Below are 20741 nucleotides of genomic sequence, written 5' to 3' on the forward strand. Positions count from 1 at the left end.
GCCAAAAAAAGAAAAAGGAGGGGAAAGGCGTCTGCCAGGACATAGGAGCTCCGCCCAACATCCATACCCACTTCAGCTCGTATGCCCTGGCAAACCAGATTTCTCCATTCACATCAATCGATGTGGATGAATAAATCATTGCCGGGATTTTTTTTTTTATATATACAAAGTGTTTGCCAAAGTATATGAACACCGCCACCTCCTCAGCTCATATGCCTCAGCAAACATATCTTTTACTGCAGAGGAGAAATCTCGTCTTGCAGCGCCGCATACACCGACTTGCGTGTAATCTGACAGCAGCGCAATGCTTCTGTCCGAATGCACATCAGTGCTGCAGCTGGTCGATCGGTTGGTCCACCTGGAAGGTAAAAAAAACAAAACAAAAAAGAAAAAACCAGGCCGCAAAGCAATAACTTTATTAACTTTAGAACAGAACATATTAACTTTTTTAAACTTTTTTAACTTTTTTACTTACCGGTAATTTTTTTTTACCTTTATAGAACAAACCTCTCCTTCCCCATGGGACAATGTGCAAAGCGCAAATCGCCCAAAGATGTGGCGAAGTACGTTATGCACTTTATCCCAGGTGAAAGGAGAGGTTTGCAGCAGCTGAGAGTAAAAGGGCCCTAATAGCCCTGTGTGCCTGTCCTGTGAGATGCAATCCCTATGCTAGGTGTACCTGTGTGTGGTACTTCCGGAAACACTCTCCATAGCATAGGGCAGGGTGGTCCGGACAGTCAGGACAGAAATAGCGGGTGTCACGCCTTATTCCACTCCTGCTACAGACACGACATCTTTTTCGGGGTGACGGTTGGGTTGAGGTACCAGGAACGACACTGGGGAAATGTCGCTCGTGTAGACGGCTAACTACACTGGGGGATGGGGCCACGGAACCTCCTGGGTAAAGGAGGTTCTCGATGATCTCTTCCTGGAATTTGAGGAAAGATCGTGTTCTCCCAGCCTTACTGTAGAGAACAAAACTATTGTACAGTGCCAATTGAATTAAATATACAGACACCTTCTTATACCAGCGTCTGGTTCTGCGGGAAACTAAATACGGAGACAACATCTGGTCATTGAAGTCCACCCCTCCCATGAGCGCATTATAGTCGTGGACACAGAGGGGCTTTTCAATGACACGGGTTGCTCGCTCAATTTGGATTGTCGTGTCTGCGTGAATGGAGGAGAGCATGTAAACGTCACGCTTGTCTCTCCATTTCACCGCGAGCAGTTCTTCGTTACACAAGGCAGCCCTCTCCCCCCTTGCAAGACGGGTGGTTACAAGCCGTTGGGGGAAGCCCACGCGACTAGTTCGCGCGGTGCCACAGGCGCAAATCCGTTCTAGAAACAAATGCCTAAAGAGGGCCACACTTGTGTAAAAATTGTCCACATAAAGATGGTACCCCTTGCCGAATAAGGGTGACACCAAGTCCCAGACTGTCTTCCCACTGCTCCCCAGGTAGTCAGGGCAACCGACCGGCTCCAGGGTCTGATCTTTTCCCTCATAGACACGAAATTAGTGGGTATAGCCTGTGGCCCTTTCACAGAGCTTATACAATTTGACCCCATACCGGGCACGCTTGCTTGGGATGTACTGTTTGAAGCCAAGGCGCCCGGTAAAATGTATTAGGGACTCGTCTACGCAGATGTTTTGCTCGGGGGTATACAAATCTGCAAATTTCTGGTTGAAATGGTCTATGAGGGGCCGAATTTTGTGGAGCTGGTCAAAAGCTGGGTGGCCTCTGTGACGGGAGGTGGTGTTGTCGCTAAAATGCAGGAAACGGAGGATGGCCTCAAATCGTGCCCTGGACATAGCAGCAGAGAACATGGGCATGTGATGAATCGGGTGCGTTGACCAATATGACCGCAATTCATGCTTTTTTGTCAGGCCCATGTTGAGGAGAAGGCCCAAAAAAATTTTAATTTCGGAAACTTGGACTGGTTTCCACCGGAAAGGCTGGGCATAAAAGCTTCCCGGGTTGGCGGATATAAATTGTGTGGCATACTGGTTGGTCTCTGCCACGACTAAGTCCAAGAGCTCCGCAGTCAAGAACAGCTCAAAAAATCCCAGGGCCGAACCGATTTGAGCCGTCTCAACCCGAACTCCAGACTGGGCGGTGAAAGGGGGAACTACAGGTGCGGCTGAAGTTGGTGACTGCCAATCAGGGTTTGCCAGCACCTCAGGGATTCTAGGGGCTCTACGGGCCTGTCTGCGCGGTGGCTGCGACGGGGTAACTAGTGCACGTGCCACCGTACCAGCTTCAACTGCCCTTCTGGTGCTCGCCACGTCACCATGTTGTACGGCAGTGCTGGTACTAGGTCCAGGGAGGGCTGCGCTGCTGGTGTATGCCTCACCACGTGATCCGGCAGCGACAGCCCCACTCTGCTGCTCTTGAAGCGGATCCTGCATAACCTGTGGTCTAGCGACACGGGGCCGGGTACGCCTGGTGCTGCCAGGGACCTCCACCTCCTCGTCCGAACTTTGGGTCAGAGAGCCACTGCTTTCCACAGGTTCATATTCTGACCCGCTAGATTCGTCAGATGAGGGTTCCCACTCCTCATCCGACTGGGTCAGAATCCTGTAGGCCTCTTCAGAAGAATACCCCCTGTTTGACATTTTGGACTACTAAATTTAGGGGTATTCCCTGAGACTACCCAAGAAAAAAAGCAAGCCTGTCTTACAAAGGGGAGGCTAGCGAAGTACCGGAGGCCGCTGCGGTTGATAAAAAATATCAAAACTGATTTTTTTATCGCCGCAGTGCGTGTAAAATGAATGTGCAGTGATCAAAAAATATATATTTTTTGTCACTGCGGTGGGGCGGGCGTGGGTGAACGCACGTGTGGGCGACCGATCAGGCCTGATCGGGCAAACACTGCGTTTTGGGTGGAGGGCGAACTAAAGTGACACTAATACTATTATAGATCTGACCGTGATCAGTTTTGATCACTTACAGATACTATAAAAGTACAAATGCTGATTAGCGATACGCTATTCAGCGAATAAAAGTGACTGCGGTGCGGTGGGGTGGGCGCTAACTGACGCTAACTACCTAACCAAGGGGCCTAAACTATCCCTAAAACCTAACAGCCAATACTAGTGAAAAAAAAAAAGTGACAGTTTACACTGATCACTTTTTTTCCTTTCACTGGTGATTGACAGGGGCGATCAAAGGGGTGATCAAAGGGTTAATTGGGGTGCAGGGGGGTGATCTGGGGCTACAGTGAAGTGTTTGGTGTACTCACAGTGATGTCTGCTTCTCTGCTGGATCCAACCGACGAAAAGGACCAGCACAGGAGCAGAGAAGCCATATAACAGATCATATTTACTAATATGATCTGTTATATGGCTTGTGATTGGATTTTTTAAAAATCGCCAGCCTGCCAGCCAATGATCGTTGCTGGCAGGCTGGTGACGAACTTGTTCTTTAACTTTTGCCGGCCCGCGATGCGCATGCGCGGGCCGGCTTGGAGCGAAATCTCGCGTCTCGCGAGATGACGCGTATATGCGTGACTGTGCGCAGCGCTGCCACCTCCGGAACGCGAATCTGCGTACAGCGGTCCGGAGGTGGTTAAACTCCACAACGGTTACTTCAATTTATGTATGCCACCTCGTATGCAGTGAGCGCCACCTAGTGGCAGCTGCAGGTAGCCACTATAAAAGTGTCACAGCAGGCAACGGAAAGAGTTCAGTGCCAGGATCCATTTACCGCTGTCTCTACAGTAGGTACGCTGCTGGGAAATAACATCTTGAAGTTAAATTGAAAAATTCCAAAACAGCAGACATGCCTAGTACTCACCAATTTAATAGCCCGGGATTGTTCTGTGAGGGAGCGACTTATCAATGGCATCATAATATACTGGGAGGGAGGGGATGCAGTGCAATGTTCTTCTGTATCCTGTGTCAGCCGGGAAAGAGAAATAAAGTTTGTAATAAATTACAAAAAGGAAAAAGAAAACATAACTTCTAGCCAATTCCCCCTTCTATGTAAAGCATTATGTATTGAAAACGTAGCTGTTTCCATATCTCCCATAAAGTTTGTATGGAGGGGTAGTGGGCATGGTCAACCATCACTAACCGCAGCCCCACAGTCGTGGTGACGTAAAAACACTAAGTTGGAGCTCACCTCACCATACACCACTGAGGAGCACGGACACAGAACCGGAACCAAGGCTGAGAAGTAGCGAAAAAAGTAGATTGTCCAGCTTCACCTCGCAGTGCGTGTTTTATTAGGAAACGTGCTTAAAAACCAAACATCAGGCTCATTTCATCAACATGTTTCGGATCAACATATATTACAGATCCTTCCTCATGATACAGAGAATAAGACTGACAAATCTTATATACAGAGTAAAAGCAGTGATTCAGCCGTGGATTATTGATTGGCAATTGGACTGCTTTCACCCCACCCACAGCATATACCACTGAGACACAGGAACAGAACTGCATGTTACCAGTGGGGTTCCACAGGGATCTGTACTGGGACCAATTTTGTTTAATATCTTCATAAGTGATATTGCAAAAGGCCTCGATGGTAAGGTGTGTCTTTTTGCTGATGACACAAAGATATGTAACAGGGTTGATGTTCCTGGAGGGAAACGCCAAATGGAAAAGGATTTAGGAAAACTAGAAGAATGGTCAGAACTCTGGCAACTGAAATTTAATGTGGATAAGTGCAAGATAATGCACCTGGGGCGTAAAAACCTAAGGGCAGAATATAGAATATTTGACACAGTCCTGACCTCAGTATCTGAGGAAAGGGATTTTGGAGTAATTATTTCAGAAGACTTAAAGGTGGGAAGACAATGTAATAGAGCAGCACGAAATGCCAGCAGAATGCTTGGATGTATAGGGAGAGGTATAAGCAGTAGAAAGAGTGAAGTGCTTATGCCGCTGTACAGAACACTGGTGAGACCTCACTTGGAGTATTGTGCGCAGTACTGGAGGCCATATCTCCAGAAGGATATAGATACTCTAGAGAGAGTTCAGAGAAGAGCTACTAAACTAGTACATGGATTGCAGGGTAAAACTTACCAGGAAAGATTAAAGGACCTTAACATGTATAGCTTGGAAGAAAGACGAGACAGAGGGGATATGATAGAAACTTTTAAATACATAAAGGGAATCAACTCCGTAAAGGAGGAGAGAATATTTAAAAGAAGAAAAACTACCACAAGAGGACACAGGTTTTAAATTAGAGGGGCAAAGGTTTAAAAGTAATATCAGGAAGTATTACTTTACTGAGAGAGTAGTGGATGCATGGAATAGCCTTCCTGCAGAAGTGGTAGCTGCAAATACAGTGAAGGGGTTTAAGCATGCATGGGATAGGCATAAGGCTATCCTTCATATAAGATAGGGCCAGGGACTATCCATAGTATTCAGTATATTGGGCAGACTAGATGGGCCAAATGGTTCTTATCTGCCGACACATTCTATGTTTCTATGTTTCTATGTCCCATATAAATAATTTTTCTAATATACTTTATTAACAGATTTTGGCTCTTTTGTAAAAAATAAATAAAAAAAATGGCACCTGATTTCTACTTCACTTTAAATTCACTATATTCGCACATCTCTGACTTCTCAGCTGGGTACGGAGTATGGATTCCTTGCACTGTAGCAATGGGGCGGCAGAGATCGGTGTACAGGCAGGAGCACACATCAGGGGAGCTTGGCTAAATGCTGGCATGCCCATCCACTATGCCAGGATTAGCTGAGCGGAGCGCCTGTGCCTGCTTTGCTCACATGTGAGTTGTCTTTCTTCAGTAAGGTCCTGATCTTTAACGGTGTACATATTAGGGTGGGTTCACATCATGTTCTATGCCTCAGTTGGACGTATAGGTTAGAAAAAAAGAAAAGGATACAAAAACGCAGCACACCACGTTCTTGTATCCTTCACAATCCGATAAAAAAAAAAAAAAAGTATGCTATGAAATGGATGCCACTGTATGGTATCAGTCTGAGGCATCCATTTAATGGATACGTTTTTTGTATACGTTAAACCAGGGATTCTCAACCTGAGGTCCTCCAGCTGCTGCAAAACTACAACTCACAGCATGCCTGAATAGCCTACAGCGATTACACATGCTGGGAGTTGTAGTTTTGCAACAGCTGAAGGGCCGCAGGTTGCGCATGCCTGCGTTAAACGGATGGAAAAAAGTAATGTAAACCCAGTCTTATTAATGCGCATATTGACCCTAAATAGGTCAAAATCTGTACTAACTGATATAATACACATACAGTATGTGTACATAATATATTGGGGTCAGACTGAGCTCCTAGCCCCTCGTTTCCCTTCATACCAAAAAAACTTAATTCTATCTGCCTGCAGCCACCACTTGGGGAAGCTCAGGACACTGCATATGAACTCAATAATAAATCTGTATGAAGTAAGCTCCCCCTACTGGTGACTGCAGGCAGCCATAGTTGTATCATTTAATTAAATTGCTGGCTAGTAAGTAAATTTGGAGTCCTGTGTCCGAAAAACAAGAAACTAACCACTGTAAATATATAATATGATATTAATCAGAACTGAATTTTGGACAAAACAGCAAAATGTCAATATCCACTTTAAAGGCGTCGTGCAAGAATGGGGATGGTTTGGAACCCCATCCCACCCACACTTGGCTGGACCTGTAAAGGGAAGCTTACTTTCCTGCTTCCCAGCGCTGGCTCCCCACTTCATCTGCCTGTGATGCTCTGCTGGGCTTTCTTGCTGAAAACATCCAGTTTGACATCGACTGCAGCCAATCACTGGTAGCGGAGAGGACCAGGTCCCCTTGCATCATGTGACCATTTGTCAAGCAGTAAGTGGATCCAGTCTCCACCGAAGCGGCCAGTGATTGGCTGCAGGCAATGTGAAACCGTATGTTTGCAGCAAGAAAGCCCCTAGGAGCATCGCAGGCCGGGAGGCTAAGTTGCAGGGAGTCGGCGCCGGGAAGCAGTTAAGAAAGGTTCAGCCAAGTGGGGGAAGGTTATTGCACAACCCCTTTAATGGATAAGTAACTTCACCCTGCACAATATTTCTTAAGATGGCTGCAGACATAACAGCTGTAGACAAAATTATTATTTGGTCAATGGATATCTTGCAATTATGGGCCTGTAAGCCTAACTCAAATACGCATGTTATTCCTAAGGAAAGAAGAAGATAAGTAGCTGCCCAGTGGCATTGCTTATCTTTGGAAATAAAGGACAGGGTGAGAAAGAATAAAACCTGCTTGTTCTGTAAATTTTAATTTTTACCAAAAACATAATTTTTATGCTACAAAATGAATAAATAAATAAATAAATAAATGACAGTTAGTTCGTATTTTGCATTACCTGGATTGCCATAACAGTGAGGACAGACATTTCTGACTGCGTGAGGGAAATGCCTCCATCTTCCTCAATGACCACATTGGCAGCTGGGTATGTGCTCGTCTCCCCAATTTCTAATGTAGTATCATTTAGTATAATTTCTCCTGCCAGTTTCTCAGAAAGTTGGGTGTATATGCCCCCAGAAGTAACTTCTTGCACGGAGTCCGCTGGCATAATACTTGCCACTTTCTCAGTTATACTTTCTACCTCGGTCAACTGCTCAGAAAGGTCAATTTGTCCATGTTCCAAAGTAATGAAGCTTTGACCTCCATTATGGGATAAAGCAGCAGAAGGAGGCTGAGTGACACATATATCTACACGCTGAAGTTCATCCTCAGGTATTCTCTTGGGTATCAGGATGTATTCTGAACGTGGCAGGATCTTTCTAAAGCCTGGAACATCTGATATCATGGTGGACGTGCTGGATTTAATGTTCTGTTCAAACAAGAAAAAGGAGAACATGGGTTGGCTTTGTTCACACTGGCATTCAGAGTTTTCATCCATTTTAAAATTTAGATACAGTAATGGTCTCAGATTGGCCAAAAGTCCACCCACTTTCAGCAACCTTAGCTGTATGAATCTGAAGGTTAATGGAAGTAATACCTGCAAATTCATGCAACCAATGGATATAGCAGGTTTTCGACCTCTTCGTGAAAACACATCATTATAGGAGATGTTCATACATAGCCATTAATATCTGCAAACTCTGAGATTATGGGTCCTGAGGAACGTCTCACTCAGTGACTGATATCATCTAAAAGGGAGTGTACAGAAGGAGCATAGTCAGTCATTGAATGAGATGACCCTCCAGACTTATATGCCAAGAGAGAACAGTTATGGTATATATTCCCCCACAAAACTATATACCAGGGTTTCTCAACTCCGGTCCTCGGGACCCACCTACCAGTCATACTTTCAGGATTTCCTTAGTATTGAGCAGGCGATATCATTAGTGTCCATGCATCAGGACTTACCACAGGTATTCATTCTGTGGGATATTCTCAAATCATGACCGGCAGGTGGGTCCCGAGGACTGAAGTGGAGAAACCCTGCTATATATGAACCTGCTCAGCTACTCCTGCTCTATAACCTTCTCAATACAAATCGGAGACCATGATGAGGCAGGCATTAGATAGAATAAGCAAAACGAGAAAGAAAACAGGACAACCAATAATGATGTTCACCTAGGCTACTTTCATATCTGCGTTTTGGCTGTATGGTTTTGAGATCCAGCAGGTGATCTTAAAAGCACAGCAAAACGTTTCCATTATAATAATACAACCAGCTGCTTCCGTTCAGAACGGATCCGGTTGTATTATATCGAAAATGAAGAAACAGGATCCGGCAGTTAAATCAGAATTAGTCAATGGGTTCTGTTTTTTTTTTTGTATCAGGCTTCTTCAGTTTCCCATGACACACACAAAAACGCTGCTTGCAACAATTCTGTGTCCAGCGTGGGAACGCAACAAACTGGAATAGAATGCACTCCGATGCACTCTGTTCTGGTTTGTTCAGTTCTGTCCACATTGACAATGAATGGGGACAAAACTGAGGTGTAAGGCCTCTTTCACACTGGCGTGTGCGCCCCGTTGCCGTATTGCGGACCGCATTTGCGGATCCGGAATAGACGGGTGGCGTTCCGTGGACATTCCGCATCACGGATGCGGACCCATTCACTTCAATGGGTCCGCAAATCCGGAGATGCGGAATGGTACCCTACGGAGTGCTTCCGTGGGGTTTCGTCCCGTACTTCCGTTCCGCAAAAAGATAGAACATGTCCTATCTTTTTGCGGAACGGCCGGATCGCAGACCCATTCAAGTGAATGGATCCGCGATCCACTGCGGCTGCCCCACGGACTGTGCTCGTGTATTGCGGCCCACAATACGGCAACGGGCCGCACACGCCAGTGTGAAAGAGGCCTTATGCTGTGCCGGATCTCAAAACTGGACAGCACAAGGCAGATGTGAAAGTAGCCTTACACGGAGAAATAGGAACCTTCAAAGCATCCCATCACTTAGGGTGCTCATGCACATAGTGGTTGTGCTTACTCTGCATGTAAGCAGTTTTGCAATGCCATCTTCAGCTGTGCGGGAAGGACATGAGCCCACATTATGTGAGTGCACATTAAGGTTGCTGTAAACTTTGCCAAAATCTAGTTTTAGACAAATCTTCTATGGGTATCTTACCAAGGGGGTGTGGATTACCAGTGAAAGAGCACAACTTAAAGGGGTTTTCCAAGACTTTTATACTCATGACCTATCCTCTGAATAGGTCATCGGTATCGAATCGGTGGGGGTCTGACACTCGGGACCCCTAGCGAATAAGCTGTCTGAGAAGGCACCAGCACCCGCAGTAGCTCTGGGGCCTTATCTCAGCTCACCAAGCACAGTGACAGATTGTACAGTGGCAGTGCTTGGTATCACAGCTCAGCCCTATTCACTTCAATGGGGCTGAGCTGCGCTTAGGCCAGGTTTCTAATGAAGGTAATATCACATGGCCTAAGATATATTGCAAGAAGGCTCCACTGCTACTTCGAGCACCGGTTTAAAAGTATAAGAAAACCCTATTAACTTGAAATGGGTCTAAGTGGCAACATTTTGCACCAAAATTGCCCCACACTCCTGATCTTAAATTCTGTTGCAATCAAGCCAACCAACAGTTGATACACATCAAATGTATCAGCCAGCATGAGGCATTATGATACATTTAGTGCATATCTAGAAAGCCTAAGTGACCAGCATCTATAGGATTAGTAAATCTGCCCATGGGTTTTATGTGCTTCACCTGTACTTGCCACATGACCAAAGGCTGCATCAAAAATCATGTATTTATCACTTGCCCAGGACACAACATCTACATGTTCAGGCATCCTAATGAGATGCAAACAAGATGTCCCTTTTCTTTTCCAGACAGATAGTCTCCCAAAAAAGTTCCCTGGGACAGAATTGTAAAATCCTAAGCATGAACCTACAGTACTGCCTGTGCTCTACTAGTTCAGCCAGGTTAACTGAATACAAGAAAGTCTTGTAATTCGGTGGTGACCACTCACAGAATCCAGCCCTTCCTTTTCCAACTTGGCACGCTCCAGGTAATAACTCTTCTCGGCCACACTGAGAAGTTTCCAGCTCTCACTTATCTTCTTGTTAATCTCAGACTGGGGCAGATGAGGCACCTCTTGTTGGACTTTCAGGTAGATGTCATAGTAGTAGAGAAGATAAGCAGACCTAGAAGATAATAGCTCGTTTTAGGTTAGCTAGTACAACTTCTATTGTTTAAGATGTATGCTTTGCTCTAATAGGAATTGCTGGTCCTTTTACATGGACCCATTTCCACCAAAAATGGCACCTATCATCGATATAACAAGTCAATAGGTGCTCATTTAAAGGTCCTTAAATACAGGCTAATGCAACTGTGAGAGATGTCAGCTGATCACTGCCGAGTTTGCAAGGGCTAATGACCGAGAAGGAGTATTCTTTTAGTCTGGCGTTTGGTATCAGAAACCTTAAAGGAGACCCCACTGCCAGACCTAAAAGTTGTCAAATTTATAAAGCCCATTGTATGAGAGATTTTGGTGAAAATAAAGGGGAGTGCCTCATGTGTAACTTCCATCAATTAGTAGTAGTAGCAGTGGGGAGCAGATACAAACTGGGTTTCTCTTTGGAGGACCCAGTACTTCTACGTATTACACAGGAAAGCCCATTCATTTTAGTGGACACCATGAAATGCCTTAGGGTACTTTCACACTTGCGTTTTTCTTTTCCGGCATAGAGTTCCGTCACAGGGGCTCTATACCGGAAAAGAACTGATCAGGTATGTCCCCATGCATTCTGAATGGAGAGTAATCCGTTCAGGATACATCAGGATGTCTTCAGTTCAGTCGTTTTGACTGATCAGGCAAAAGAGAAAACCGTAGCATGCTACGGTTTTATCTCCGGCTAAAAAAACTGAAGACTTGCCTGAATGCCGGATCCGGCATTTTTTCCCATAGGAATGTATTAGTGCCGGATCCGTCCTTCCGGTATGCGCATGCACAGACTGAAAAAAAGGTGAAAAAATAAATGCTGGATCCGTTTTTGCCGGATGACACCGGAAAGACGGATCCGGCATTTCAATGCATTTTTTTGACTGATCAGGCATTTTTAAGACTGACCAGGATCCTGATCAGTCTTACTAATGCCATCAGTTAGCATACATTTTGCCTGATCCGGCAGGCAGTTCCGGCGACGGAACTGCTTGCCGGATCTCTCTGCCGCAAGTGTGAAAGTAGCCTTAGTGGCGCTGCAAGGAAATTAGACATATAATGCCAGGTTCTTCACAAATTTTAGCTTTTTGCTGGGGGATCCAGTGGTGGAACACAGAGTGATCAGCTTACTTTGGGATGGTTCTTCTTAAAGAAAAGTATTGTCCAAATTGGACAACCCCTTTAAAGGCTATGTACACCTGCAGGCGTATTTTTTTATGATTCCATTTTACTCATTTAGGGCTAAAAATAATTTTTTCAATTGGTCTTTATTAAAAATATTAAGCCGTTCTGTCACAAAGGGTTAACCGTTTTTCTAGCTGTGTGAGTGGTACTTTCACTTTGTGCTAGTCACTAGTGTTGAGCAAACTTCTGTTTTAAGTTCGGCGTCTAAAGTTCGGCTTCGGGTTAGCGGAGAATCCAGATAAGGATTCCGAATTCCGTTGTGGTCCGTGGTAGCGGAATCAATAATCGCCCATTATTGATTCCGCTACCACGGACCACAACGGAATTCGGAATCCATATCGGGATTCTTCGCTAACCGGAAGCCGAACTTTAGACGCCGAACTTAAAACAGAAGTTCGCTCAACACTACTAGTCACCTAATAAACCTTACCTCTAAATTACTAAAAGGTCATAAACAGTGATGGCCAGTTCGCAGTGTTCGCCGACAAACACATGCGATCTGCCATCTTTATTCCCAAGTCCGGCGATGCAGAGGTAAGTCCTTACCTGTGCCTGCGCCGCGAGCCGCTCTGAAACACATGCGGTCACCGGGAGCAGGCAGTTCCAAGAACAGCCTTCATCAGCCTTCATTGGGAATAAAGATGGCAGATCGCATGTGTTCGTCGGCGAACACTGCGAACTGGCCATCACTGGTCATAAACACTTATTTAAGCCACATTCTTATCAGCAAGATAAGGATTGAGTTATAATCAGTGTTTAGGAGGTCAGAGATCAGAGGTAAGGAGCCGTCAGCTTAGCTGCCTGATGGAATAGAGTGAAAATTCTGATCCTGCTACTAGAGAAATTCAAGGCTGCACAGAAACAGGGGTTACAATTTTTAATAATGAGCAACTGAAAAACGAGATTTTTGTGAACTTACCTGTAAAATATCTTTCTCGCTTAGTTCATTGGGGGACACACGACCATAGGTATAGCTGCTGCTGCCACTAGGAGGCGACACTAGGCTAAAAAGTGTTAGCTCCTCCTCTGCTGGCTATACCCCCTCCAGCCAGGAGAGAGCATATCAGTTTGTGCCCAAGCAGTAGGAGTAGGAGAAAAAAAACATACATAAAAGCAACCAGAACACAAGAAATGCCAGAAGGGCCGAACCAAACTCAGTACTCCACTGGCAAACAAACCGCCAGCACCTGTGGCCATAATGGAAAATAATGGGTGGGAGCTGTGTCCCCCAATGAACTAAGGGAGAAAGAGATTTTACAGGTGAGTTCACAAAAATCTTGTTTTCTCGCTCATATCATTGGGGGACACAGGACCGTGGGACATTCCAAAGCAGTCTACAGTGCGGGAAAAACACCCCTCCATGGAAACTGCATCGTGGAAGCTCAAGACACCGTTGCCTGCAAGACCTTGCGGCCCAGCGCAGCGTCCACTGATGCAAAGGTATGCACCTAGTAAAACTTGGTAAACGTGTGCAAGGATGACCACGTCGTTCCCTTGCACAGCTGTGAAGCTGAAGCTCGGTGGAAGCGAGCCCAAGACGCGCCCACCGCCCTGGTCGAGTGGGCCATGATACCGAGGGGCGGGCCTTGCCCCGGGAGCAGTATGCCTTGGCAATTGCCAAACGGATCCCCCTGGCAATCGTCACCTTGGAAGCCGCCAAAACTTTGCAAAGACCTTCCGGAATAATGCCGATATGCTCTCTCCTGGCTGGAGGGGGTATAGCCAGCAGAGGAGGAGCTAACACTTTTTAGCCTAGTGTCGCCTCCTAGTGGTAGCAGCAGCTATACCCACGGTCCTGATGATACGAGAAAGAAAAATGATTTTAAGCTCAAAATTAGTACAATGCAATTATAATTTTTATTAATTGCCCCCAAAGGTGTACATAGCCTTTAAGTCTTATTTCAGACAAGTATAGAGGTACTGCTTACCGTGGTTTCTTCACAGCCTCTCCTTGTTCTGAACAACCTCTATATTTCTTCCTCTTTACAGGAGGCTTAGCAGGCACATAGCTTTCCTCCATCACTTCAGACTCCACTGTCACCTCAGTACCATCAAAAGGATCATCCATTCTAAGGAAACAAGAATTTATTAAGACATTTTACTGTAACTTAAAGAGGCTCTCCATTTTAAGGGAAAAAAAAGGTATTAAACAGCCACAGAGCCACCAAATCCAAGGACCCTCTTCGGTCATCCAAGATGGCTGCACTGATTCTCAGACTATCTGATGCATTCTGTGCATTTGCTAGTCCAGGACACTTCCCACTTATCCAGCCCTGCTCTTGGATCGACCACCATTGGACACGTGAGCAGTACTGGCCAACCTGAGGGCAGCAGGAAATGGCATGGACTACCACATGCAGCAGGTAGTCTGAAAAGCAGTGTGGCCATCTTGGATGGCAAAAGAGAAGCCTGGGAATTGGCAGATCTGGATCTGAAATGGTTAGTACTCTGAACATTTCCCAGTTATAGGGGTTAGACCAAGTTTAGAAGTTATCCTCTATCCACAGGATAGGGGATAACTAGCTGATCACTGGGGGTCCGACCACAGGGAACACGAATAATCCAGAGAACGGGGATCCCGTTCCCCCATTCTGATGGAGTGGCAGGTTGCCACTCCATTTATTCTCTATGGGAGCACAGCAGAGTTCAGAATGACTTCACAAGTGGCAACCAAATCAGGTGGAGTCTGTAGAAATGTACCAACTTCAGTTTCCAAATATTAAATACTATATATTATTAATGACTGATTTATAAAATGAAGATCTTGTTGCATACTTCCTTTAATGAGAATTTAAGACAGTTTAATCATATAACTACATGGTACAGTCTGATCAACCTAACAGCGACGACTAGGATGATGGAGCAGTAAGAAGCTGGCCATACGCTAGAGATAACTGGGTCAGCCGATAGCGATCTCTCCAGATCCTTACATACTATGCACACTCGCCTGATCACAAATATGTAATGTAGTGAATGGGGAGAAAGCCACTGCCAGATAAACAAAAGGTTTGAGCAGATGACATCCAACATGTCCCAGCCTCATCTCCCCCAACATGAGCTACGGGGGAGAGTCAGGAGGCCCCATACACATAAGATGGCCAGCCAAACCTGCCGAAACTTCAGTGGGGTCCGCCAACATGGATCTGATGTGTATGTTCAGAATAAAAGTAATTCATCAAGATTGGGGTCTTCTCATAAATGACATGCCCCCTTCTCTCTAGGTGCTCAGAGCTGTCATAGATCTCAGTCATTATTTATGCCAGTTCCTGGCATACAAAATGATGAACCGGCCAGAGCTGATGGCCTCGCCCCCATGCCAGACCCCCTTTTCACAAAACTGGCGAGGACGGCGTAAAACTCCAATTGTGACTAGAAAAGTCAAAATGACATCGAAAAGTAGCAAATCCCATGGGTTCACGACTTTTCTTTGCCAAAAACATTGCCCGCCCCCACCGTATCTTCATGCTACTGCTTCAAGACCCATGAAAGTCACAGATCGCAGGCAGAAATTGGTAAAATGGATGCAAAATCTGTATAACGGACGCTCAAAATGAAGGTTCCGTTTTTTTTTTTCTGTTCTTCTGACGGATCAGAACGGAAAACAACATGGTGATGTGACCCTACCCTAACTGTCATATAGCGGATGAATAGCCTTATGTCACCGGTTCAGTAAATGTGTTATGAGTTGGAGGAATCAGTGTGGGAGAATACAGGAGCTGGAGCAGAAGTTGGAAGTCTGGCTCACCAACTCCACAGCCCTGGGCCAAATCACGTTTCCATGATTTGCAGAAAATCGTGATTATCTATATTAAAGTGGTTGTCTTGAACGTCCCACAGCTTCCCCCAAAGATCACAAGAAGGGGGATGCATGTCTGCTGTTTGAAGGGTGCGATGGTCGAGCATGAGCACTGCGGCTGCACTGAAAAGCTATGGGACTGCTCGGCAGCTTTCGGCACTCCCATAGATTGTAATGGAGTGGCAGTGTGCATGCTTTCAAACAGGTAACATAGCAGACGGGTACGTTCACATGTAGCAGCAGAGATATGGTTAAAAGCGCATCAAAACTACATCAGGAAAATCCATCTTCACTGTGGTTTTTACAGGTGAAACAAATGTTCTATAAATTTGCGTCACCTATAAAAAAAACAAAAAAACTAATACAAAACCACAGGGAAAACCGCTATGTGTGATCATACCCTAAGCGGGGTGGGAGATTGACTGCGAATGACCTCTATAAGGAACTTGTGGGTCCCAAATAGTCCTTGTAATCTCCGATGCTTCCGTTCCATAAGCAGGATCTTTAGGACCCTGCACGCAGAACAAATCAAACAGCTCGCGTTAACTCAAAAGGGATTTCCTTACATCCTTAAAGGGGTAAGAAAGCGGACAACACGGGGGAATAGGCTGACGCTCCAGCTCTGCCGGCTCTGGGGTGGGGGTGAATAGGAAGAAACAATTCAGCATTTTTTGCGTTTTTTATGTTGTTCACGGGTGATCTAAATGTTATCTTTATTATAAAGGTTATAGCAAAAAAAATTATGTCTTTAGCATAACCTTAATTACGTTTATTAAAAGGTAATCTGGTAATCTGTTCTGGCACAGGAAGAGACTACCGGAGTTACTGTACTGACTGGAATAAGATTCGATAAGAGCGTCAGGCTGTCTATTAGGTTGCGTCTGTGGCACAGTGTAATAGACATGCAGCCATGTTAGGCCGCAATCTGCTATGCCACGATATCAGCACCACGCAAATGCGCTCGCAGGGAGCCGATGGTGACAGAGAGCCATGTTCCTCTAACTGCCTAGACGCCTCAGTTGCTATTGACTGCGGCATTTCGGGAGTTAAAGAGGACCTTTCACTTCTCCTGATATGTCTGTTTTAATAGCTTTATGCATTCCCCATGTAATAACAATTCTGGAGCATCTATTCTTATGGTTCTATGGTGTGCCATTCCTTTATTATTTCTACTAGAAGTTATGAATGTATTTCTAGCAGTCTGCAGTAAGGGTGCAGAGGGGAGGTAACCAGTTGGGGGGGTGTACCTGCACAGTCTGAAACTGTAACAGCCCTCTGTACCCTTACTGCAGACTACTAGCAATTCATTCATAGCTTCTAGTAGAAATAATAAAGGAATGGCACACCATAGAGCTATAAGAATAGATGCTCCAGAATTGTTATTACATGGGGAATGCATGAAGCTACTAAAACAGGCATGTCAGGAGTGGTGAAAGGTCCTCTTTAAGCGGCCAGAGTTCTTTCCAATGCCGGCTGTTACAGCAGGAGCCTGGCTTCAGTCAGTGCCAGGCTCCGCAGTGGCCCAGAGCGCTTTATCAGTGCAGCCTGTGAGGTCTGTTCAGTTCCTGCCACCTGGGCCAGGTTCAATGGTGTGGGCAGCAGGGACTGAACAGACTACAGCCCTCCGGACCAAAGAAAGTGTCATGCGCAGAAATGCATAGGAGTAAAATGGTCTGTACAGACATCTATGACGCATGTACAGGCATTACTGCAACCTCTACTGAGGCCCCACCTCTTGGACCATGGATGAGAACTGTAACGGAGGAATGGCAAAAATGTTCTGATGCTACAACCATGAAAACAACGGGCAGTCCGCAAAACACGGATACCGACTCGTGTGCGTTCCACAATTTGTTGACCGCACATGAACAACAAGAATTGGACATATTCTAACTTTTTTGCGGGGCTGCGGAACGGAACTATGAATGAAAATTGCGGAACAGATGCGGACCTGTTCATACGGTCCCTTAGGCTGACAATGAGGTAGCTGTTACACAGCCTGAGATCCAGCCATCAGTAGCGAGGATGTGCGAGATATGTCCTTGGCAGAGAAAGGGTTAAAGGGGCTGTCCCACCTGGACCTTCATAGCATATCACGGGATATGCCATAATTATCCTATAGATATGGGCCCCATGGCCTAGTAAGACTGCTCAGCTCTAGCAGGGAATGGGGAATCCTCCTTTCTCCATGCTCAGCCTCCTCTCCATTCCTGGCGGCAACGGGGCCCCGTTCTTGAGACAGGAGCTGGTCCCAGAGGCAAGGACATTTGTGGCATATCCTGTGGTTATGTCATATAAGTGTCCAGATGGGAACAACCCCTGTAAAAGCACCCATTTGTAAATGTATTCATACATTTTAGGGAGGAATAATAGAGGAATGGTACAAGGATTATCAAAATCTTTTATTTCAAAGGGACTGCAAGCATGTACTGAAAATAAGACACGTCAGGAGACAAGACATGGCTTACATCGTTTACGGATTTCCAACTTGCAGTGGAAAAATCTACCAAGGATTTTGCAGAGGATCCGTAAAAAAAAAAAGAAGAAAAGAAAAAAACCACTGCTTTAAAAAGGGTAAAATTGAAGGTGGAAATTTGCAGCATAAATTGACAAAATGCGGATTTAAAATCTGCACCGCAGGTCAATTTATGCAGAATTTTTCAGCAGCATTTGGATCGGATTTCATAAAGGGGTATTCCTATCTGGGACATTGATGGTCCTATCTCCAGCAAGGGGTGTCTGAAGTGAAGGCGAACACAACGCGCACGCGCAGCATGCTCTCCATTCACCGTTATGAGAGTTCCAAAATAGCTGAGCCAGCACTCAGAACTCCTATAGCGGTGAACGGGAGGTGGTCCCGCAAGGGCAGACGGCCAAGTCCTGCAGACACTAGGAGCCGATCCCAGAGTTGGGACCTGCCACTATCTGATATGGATTGCATATCCTAGCAAGATGCCATCAATGTCCTAGATGGGAATACCCCTTTATTTAAAATGGAATTCACCTCGCAGCCACCGTAACACCTGTGGATCCTTTGTGATCCGCGACAGGATCGCCATGTACAACGTACACATATGGCTTGTATTTTTAAAGAAAATCTCACAGAAAAACCCTAAGAATTTTTATTTTATTTTTTGTCTAATGTATGCTTCATGTGGACAGAGCCCAATCCATGCAGACTTTGGTGAAAATGCAAGGTGTATCCGAAGTGCTTCCACTGGGTATCCGAGCCCTGCCTCTATACACATCCACACACTAGGCAGCCTGCGCCCTATGTTCTATCTCGTCTTCTCCCCTGTGTCTCTTCCCCCTCCGCCTATTCATGTGTCTTCATACTGACTCGGGCACATCCCAACGTCCAATGAGCGTCCGCCTTATTAACTCCCTACCGGACTTCGCCTCTCGACGCTCCCAGGAGGTCATTAGAGTCGCCATTAGAACCCCTTTTAGATCCAGGACGCTGCGGCGAACCCCAGCACCCCGTTCACAGTCGCTTACCTGTGTCCTAGAACAAGCGCCGGTGTTTAAGGCTTCGCAGCTCCTCCATGCCCTCTCCAAGATGGCGGCCAGGCTGCTAGGGCGGAGCAACCAATGGGAGCGTGGAATGAAAGGCGAAACGCCAATCAACAGCGGCCTTTTAGCCACGTGTGTCCTGAGGTAGTGGATGGCGAAACGGATTAAAGTGTTCATTGATCTCTTGGCCTGAGCTGTTCAGCTGGTGGAGCGAATATGGTGTGCCGTCCATCGTTCTAAATGGCCATAGGCTGCAGTGCTAATACAATCTGCGTCTTAACACATTTCTATGTGGGCTAAAACGCAGATATGTGCATTGAATGACTATTCACACGTAGCAGTTTGGTGAAAACGCATGCTTTTTAAACGCGATTTTTGAGGCAGTTGTAGTTTTTACAGATGTAAAAAGTGCATGATTTTTTTCCCCAGGGCTGTTTTGATGTGGCGTTTACAATATGCCATTACTATAAAAGAACATGGCTGACTACTTTTAAGGCTCTATACACACCAGCGAGATAATAGTCATTTGTACTACAAACGTGGGAGTCGTCACGAGATCCTTCCCGTGAAATCCACAGTTTTTTCCGGATATAGACATGTGGTGTGGATTTTAAATCCACGCCATGTCAATGCTTTGTAGTTTCAGTGAGGTAGATAATTTAACAAACCGGGGGTCGAGGAGAACTGGCTTCGTTATAGCAACCAATCCGATTCCACTTCTAGTTTTTCACGGCTCTTCTGGAAAAATAAAGGTCAATTCTGATTGGTTGCTATGGGCAACTAAGGCTACCTTCACCCTGGCGTTTTGGCTCTCCGTTTGTGATATCCGTCTTGGGCTCCCAGAAGCGGTTCAAAACGGATCCGTTTTGTACTAGTGCATTCTGAATGGAAAAGGATCCGCTCCGAACGCATCAGTTTGGCTCCGTTCCGTCTCCATTCCGCTTTGGAGGCGGACACCATGACACACAATGTAAGTCAATGGGGACGGATCCGTTTTCTCTGGCCCAATAGAAAACTGATCCGTCTGCCATTGACTTTCAGTGGAGTTCATGACGGATCCGTCATGGCTATAGAAGACATAATACAACCGGATCCGTTCATAACAGAAGCATGCGGATCCATTTTTGCATATCTATGATGGATCCGCCCAAAACGCGAGTGCATAAGTAGCCTAAGCCAGTTTTCCTTGCTGGGAATTGTAGTTTCACAACAGCTTGAGTGCCAGAGGTTGCTGACTCCTGTGAATCTAGCACCTGCCGGTACAAATAAGCACTTGGTCCCAAGATGTATTTACCAGGTAAAAGAATTGACACGTCCTTATTGCTGATAAATGTAGGTTTTTGCCAGTGTTGGTGGAACTGATTGCTATTACCACATCTGTATGTAACTATGTCTTCAATTAATGGAACTTTTGAAAACTGCAATAAAAAGCTACATAAAAATAAATTTGTTACTAATTTGAGGGAGCTTACCAGTAGGGTTGAGCGAACCCGTACAGTAAAGTTTGGGTTCGTACCGAACTTTAGTTTTTTTTGGACCCGAACATTTCCTAAAAGTTCGAGTTTGGCGATTTAATGGCGCTTGTTGAAAGGCTGCAGAGCTGAGCCCTGAGCCCAGTGAGACAGAAAAAAGTTTTAATCTGTCTGTTGGT

At 45.6% G+C, this 20741-nt stretch overlaps 1 protein-coding gene across 2 annotated transcripts in view; it reads right to left on the reverse strand.

Moving 5' to 3' along the window:
- Positions 1-19815, reverse strand: part of HMGXB3 (HMG-box containing 3) — an 81068-nt gene extending 61253 nt beyond the window's left edge. For both annotated transcript variants that reach the window (XM_040440776.1, XM_040440768.1), the window contains exons 1-5: positions 19076-19815; positions 13710-13850; positions 10405-10579; positions 7319-7789; positions 3798-3896 (exon numbers count right to left, since the gene is read on the reverse strand). In XM_040440776.1, the coding sequence (XP_040296710.1) occupies positions 3798-3896; positions 7319-7789; positions 10405-10579; positions 13710-13849 (885 nt within the window). In that variant the 5' untranslated portion in view covers position 13850; positions 19076-19815. The remainder of the gene's footprint in view (positions 1-3797; positions 3897-7318; positions 7790-10404; positions 10580-13709; positions 13851-19075) is intronic.
- Between the last annotated feature and the right edge of the window lie 926 nt (positions 19816-20741).

Source organism: Bufo bufo, chromosome 1 (assembly GCF_905171765.1).
Source record: "Bufo bufo chromosome 1, aBufBuf1.1, whole genome shotgun sequence".
Taxonomy (NCBI): domain Eukaryota; kingdom Metazoa; phylum Chordata; class Amphibia; order Anura; family Bufonidae; genus Bufo; species Bufo bufo.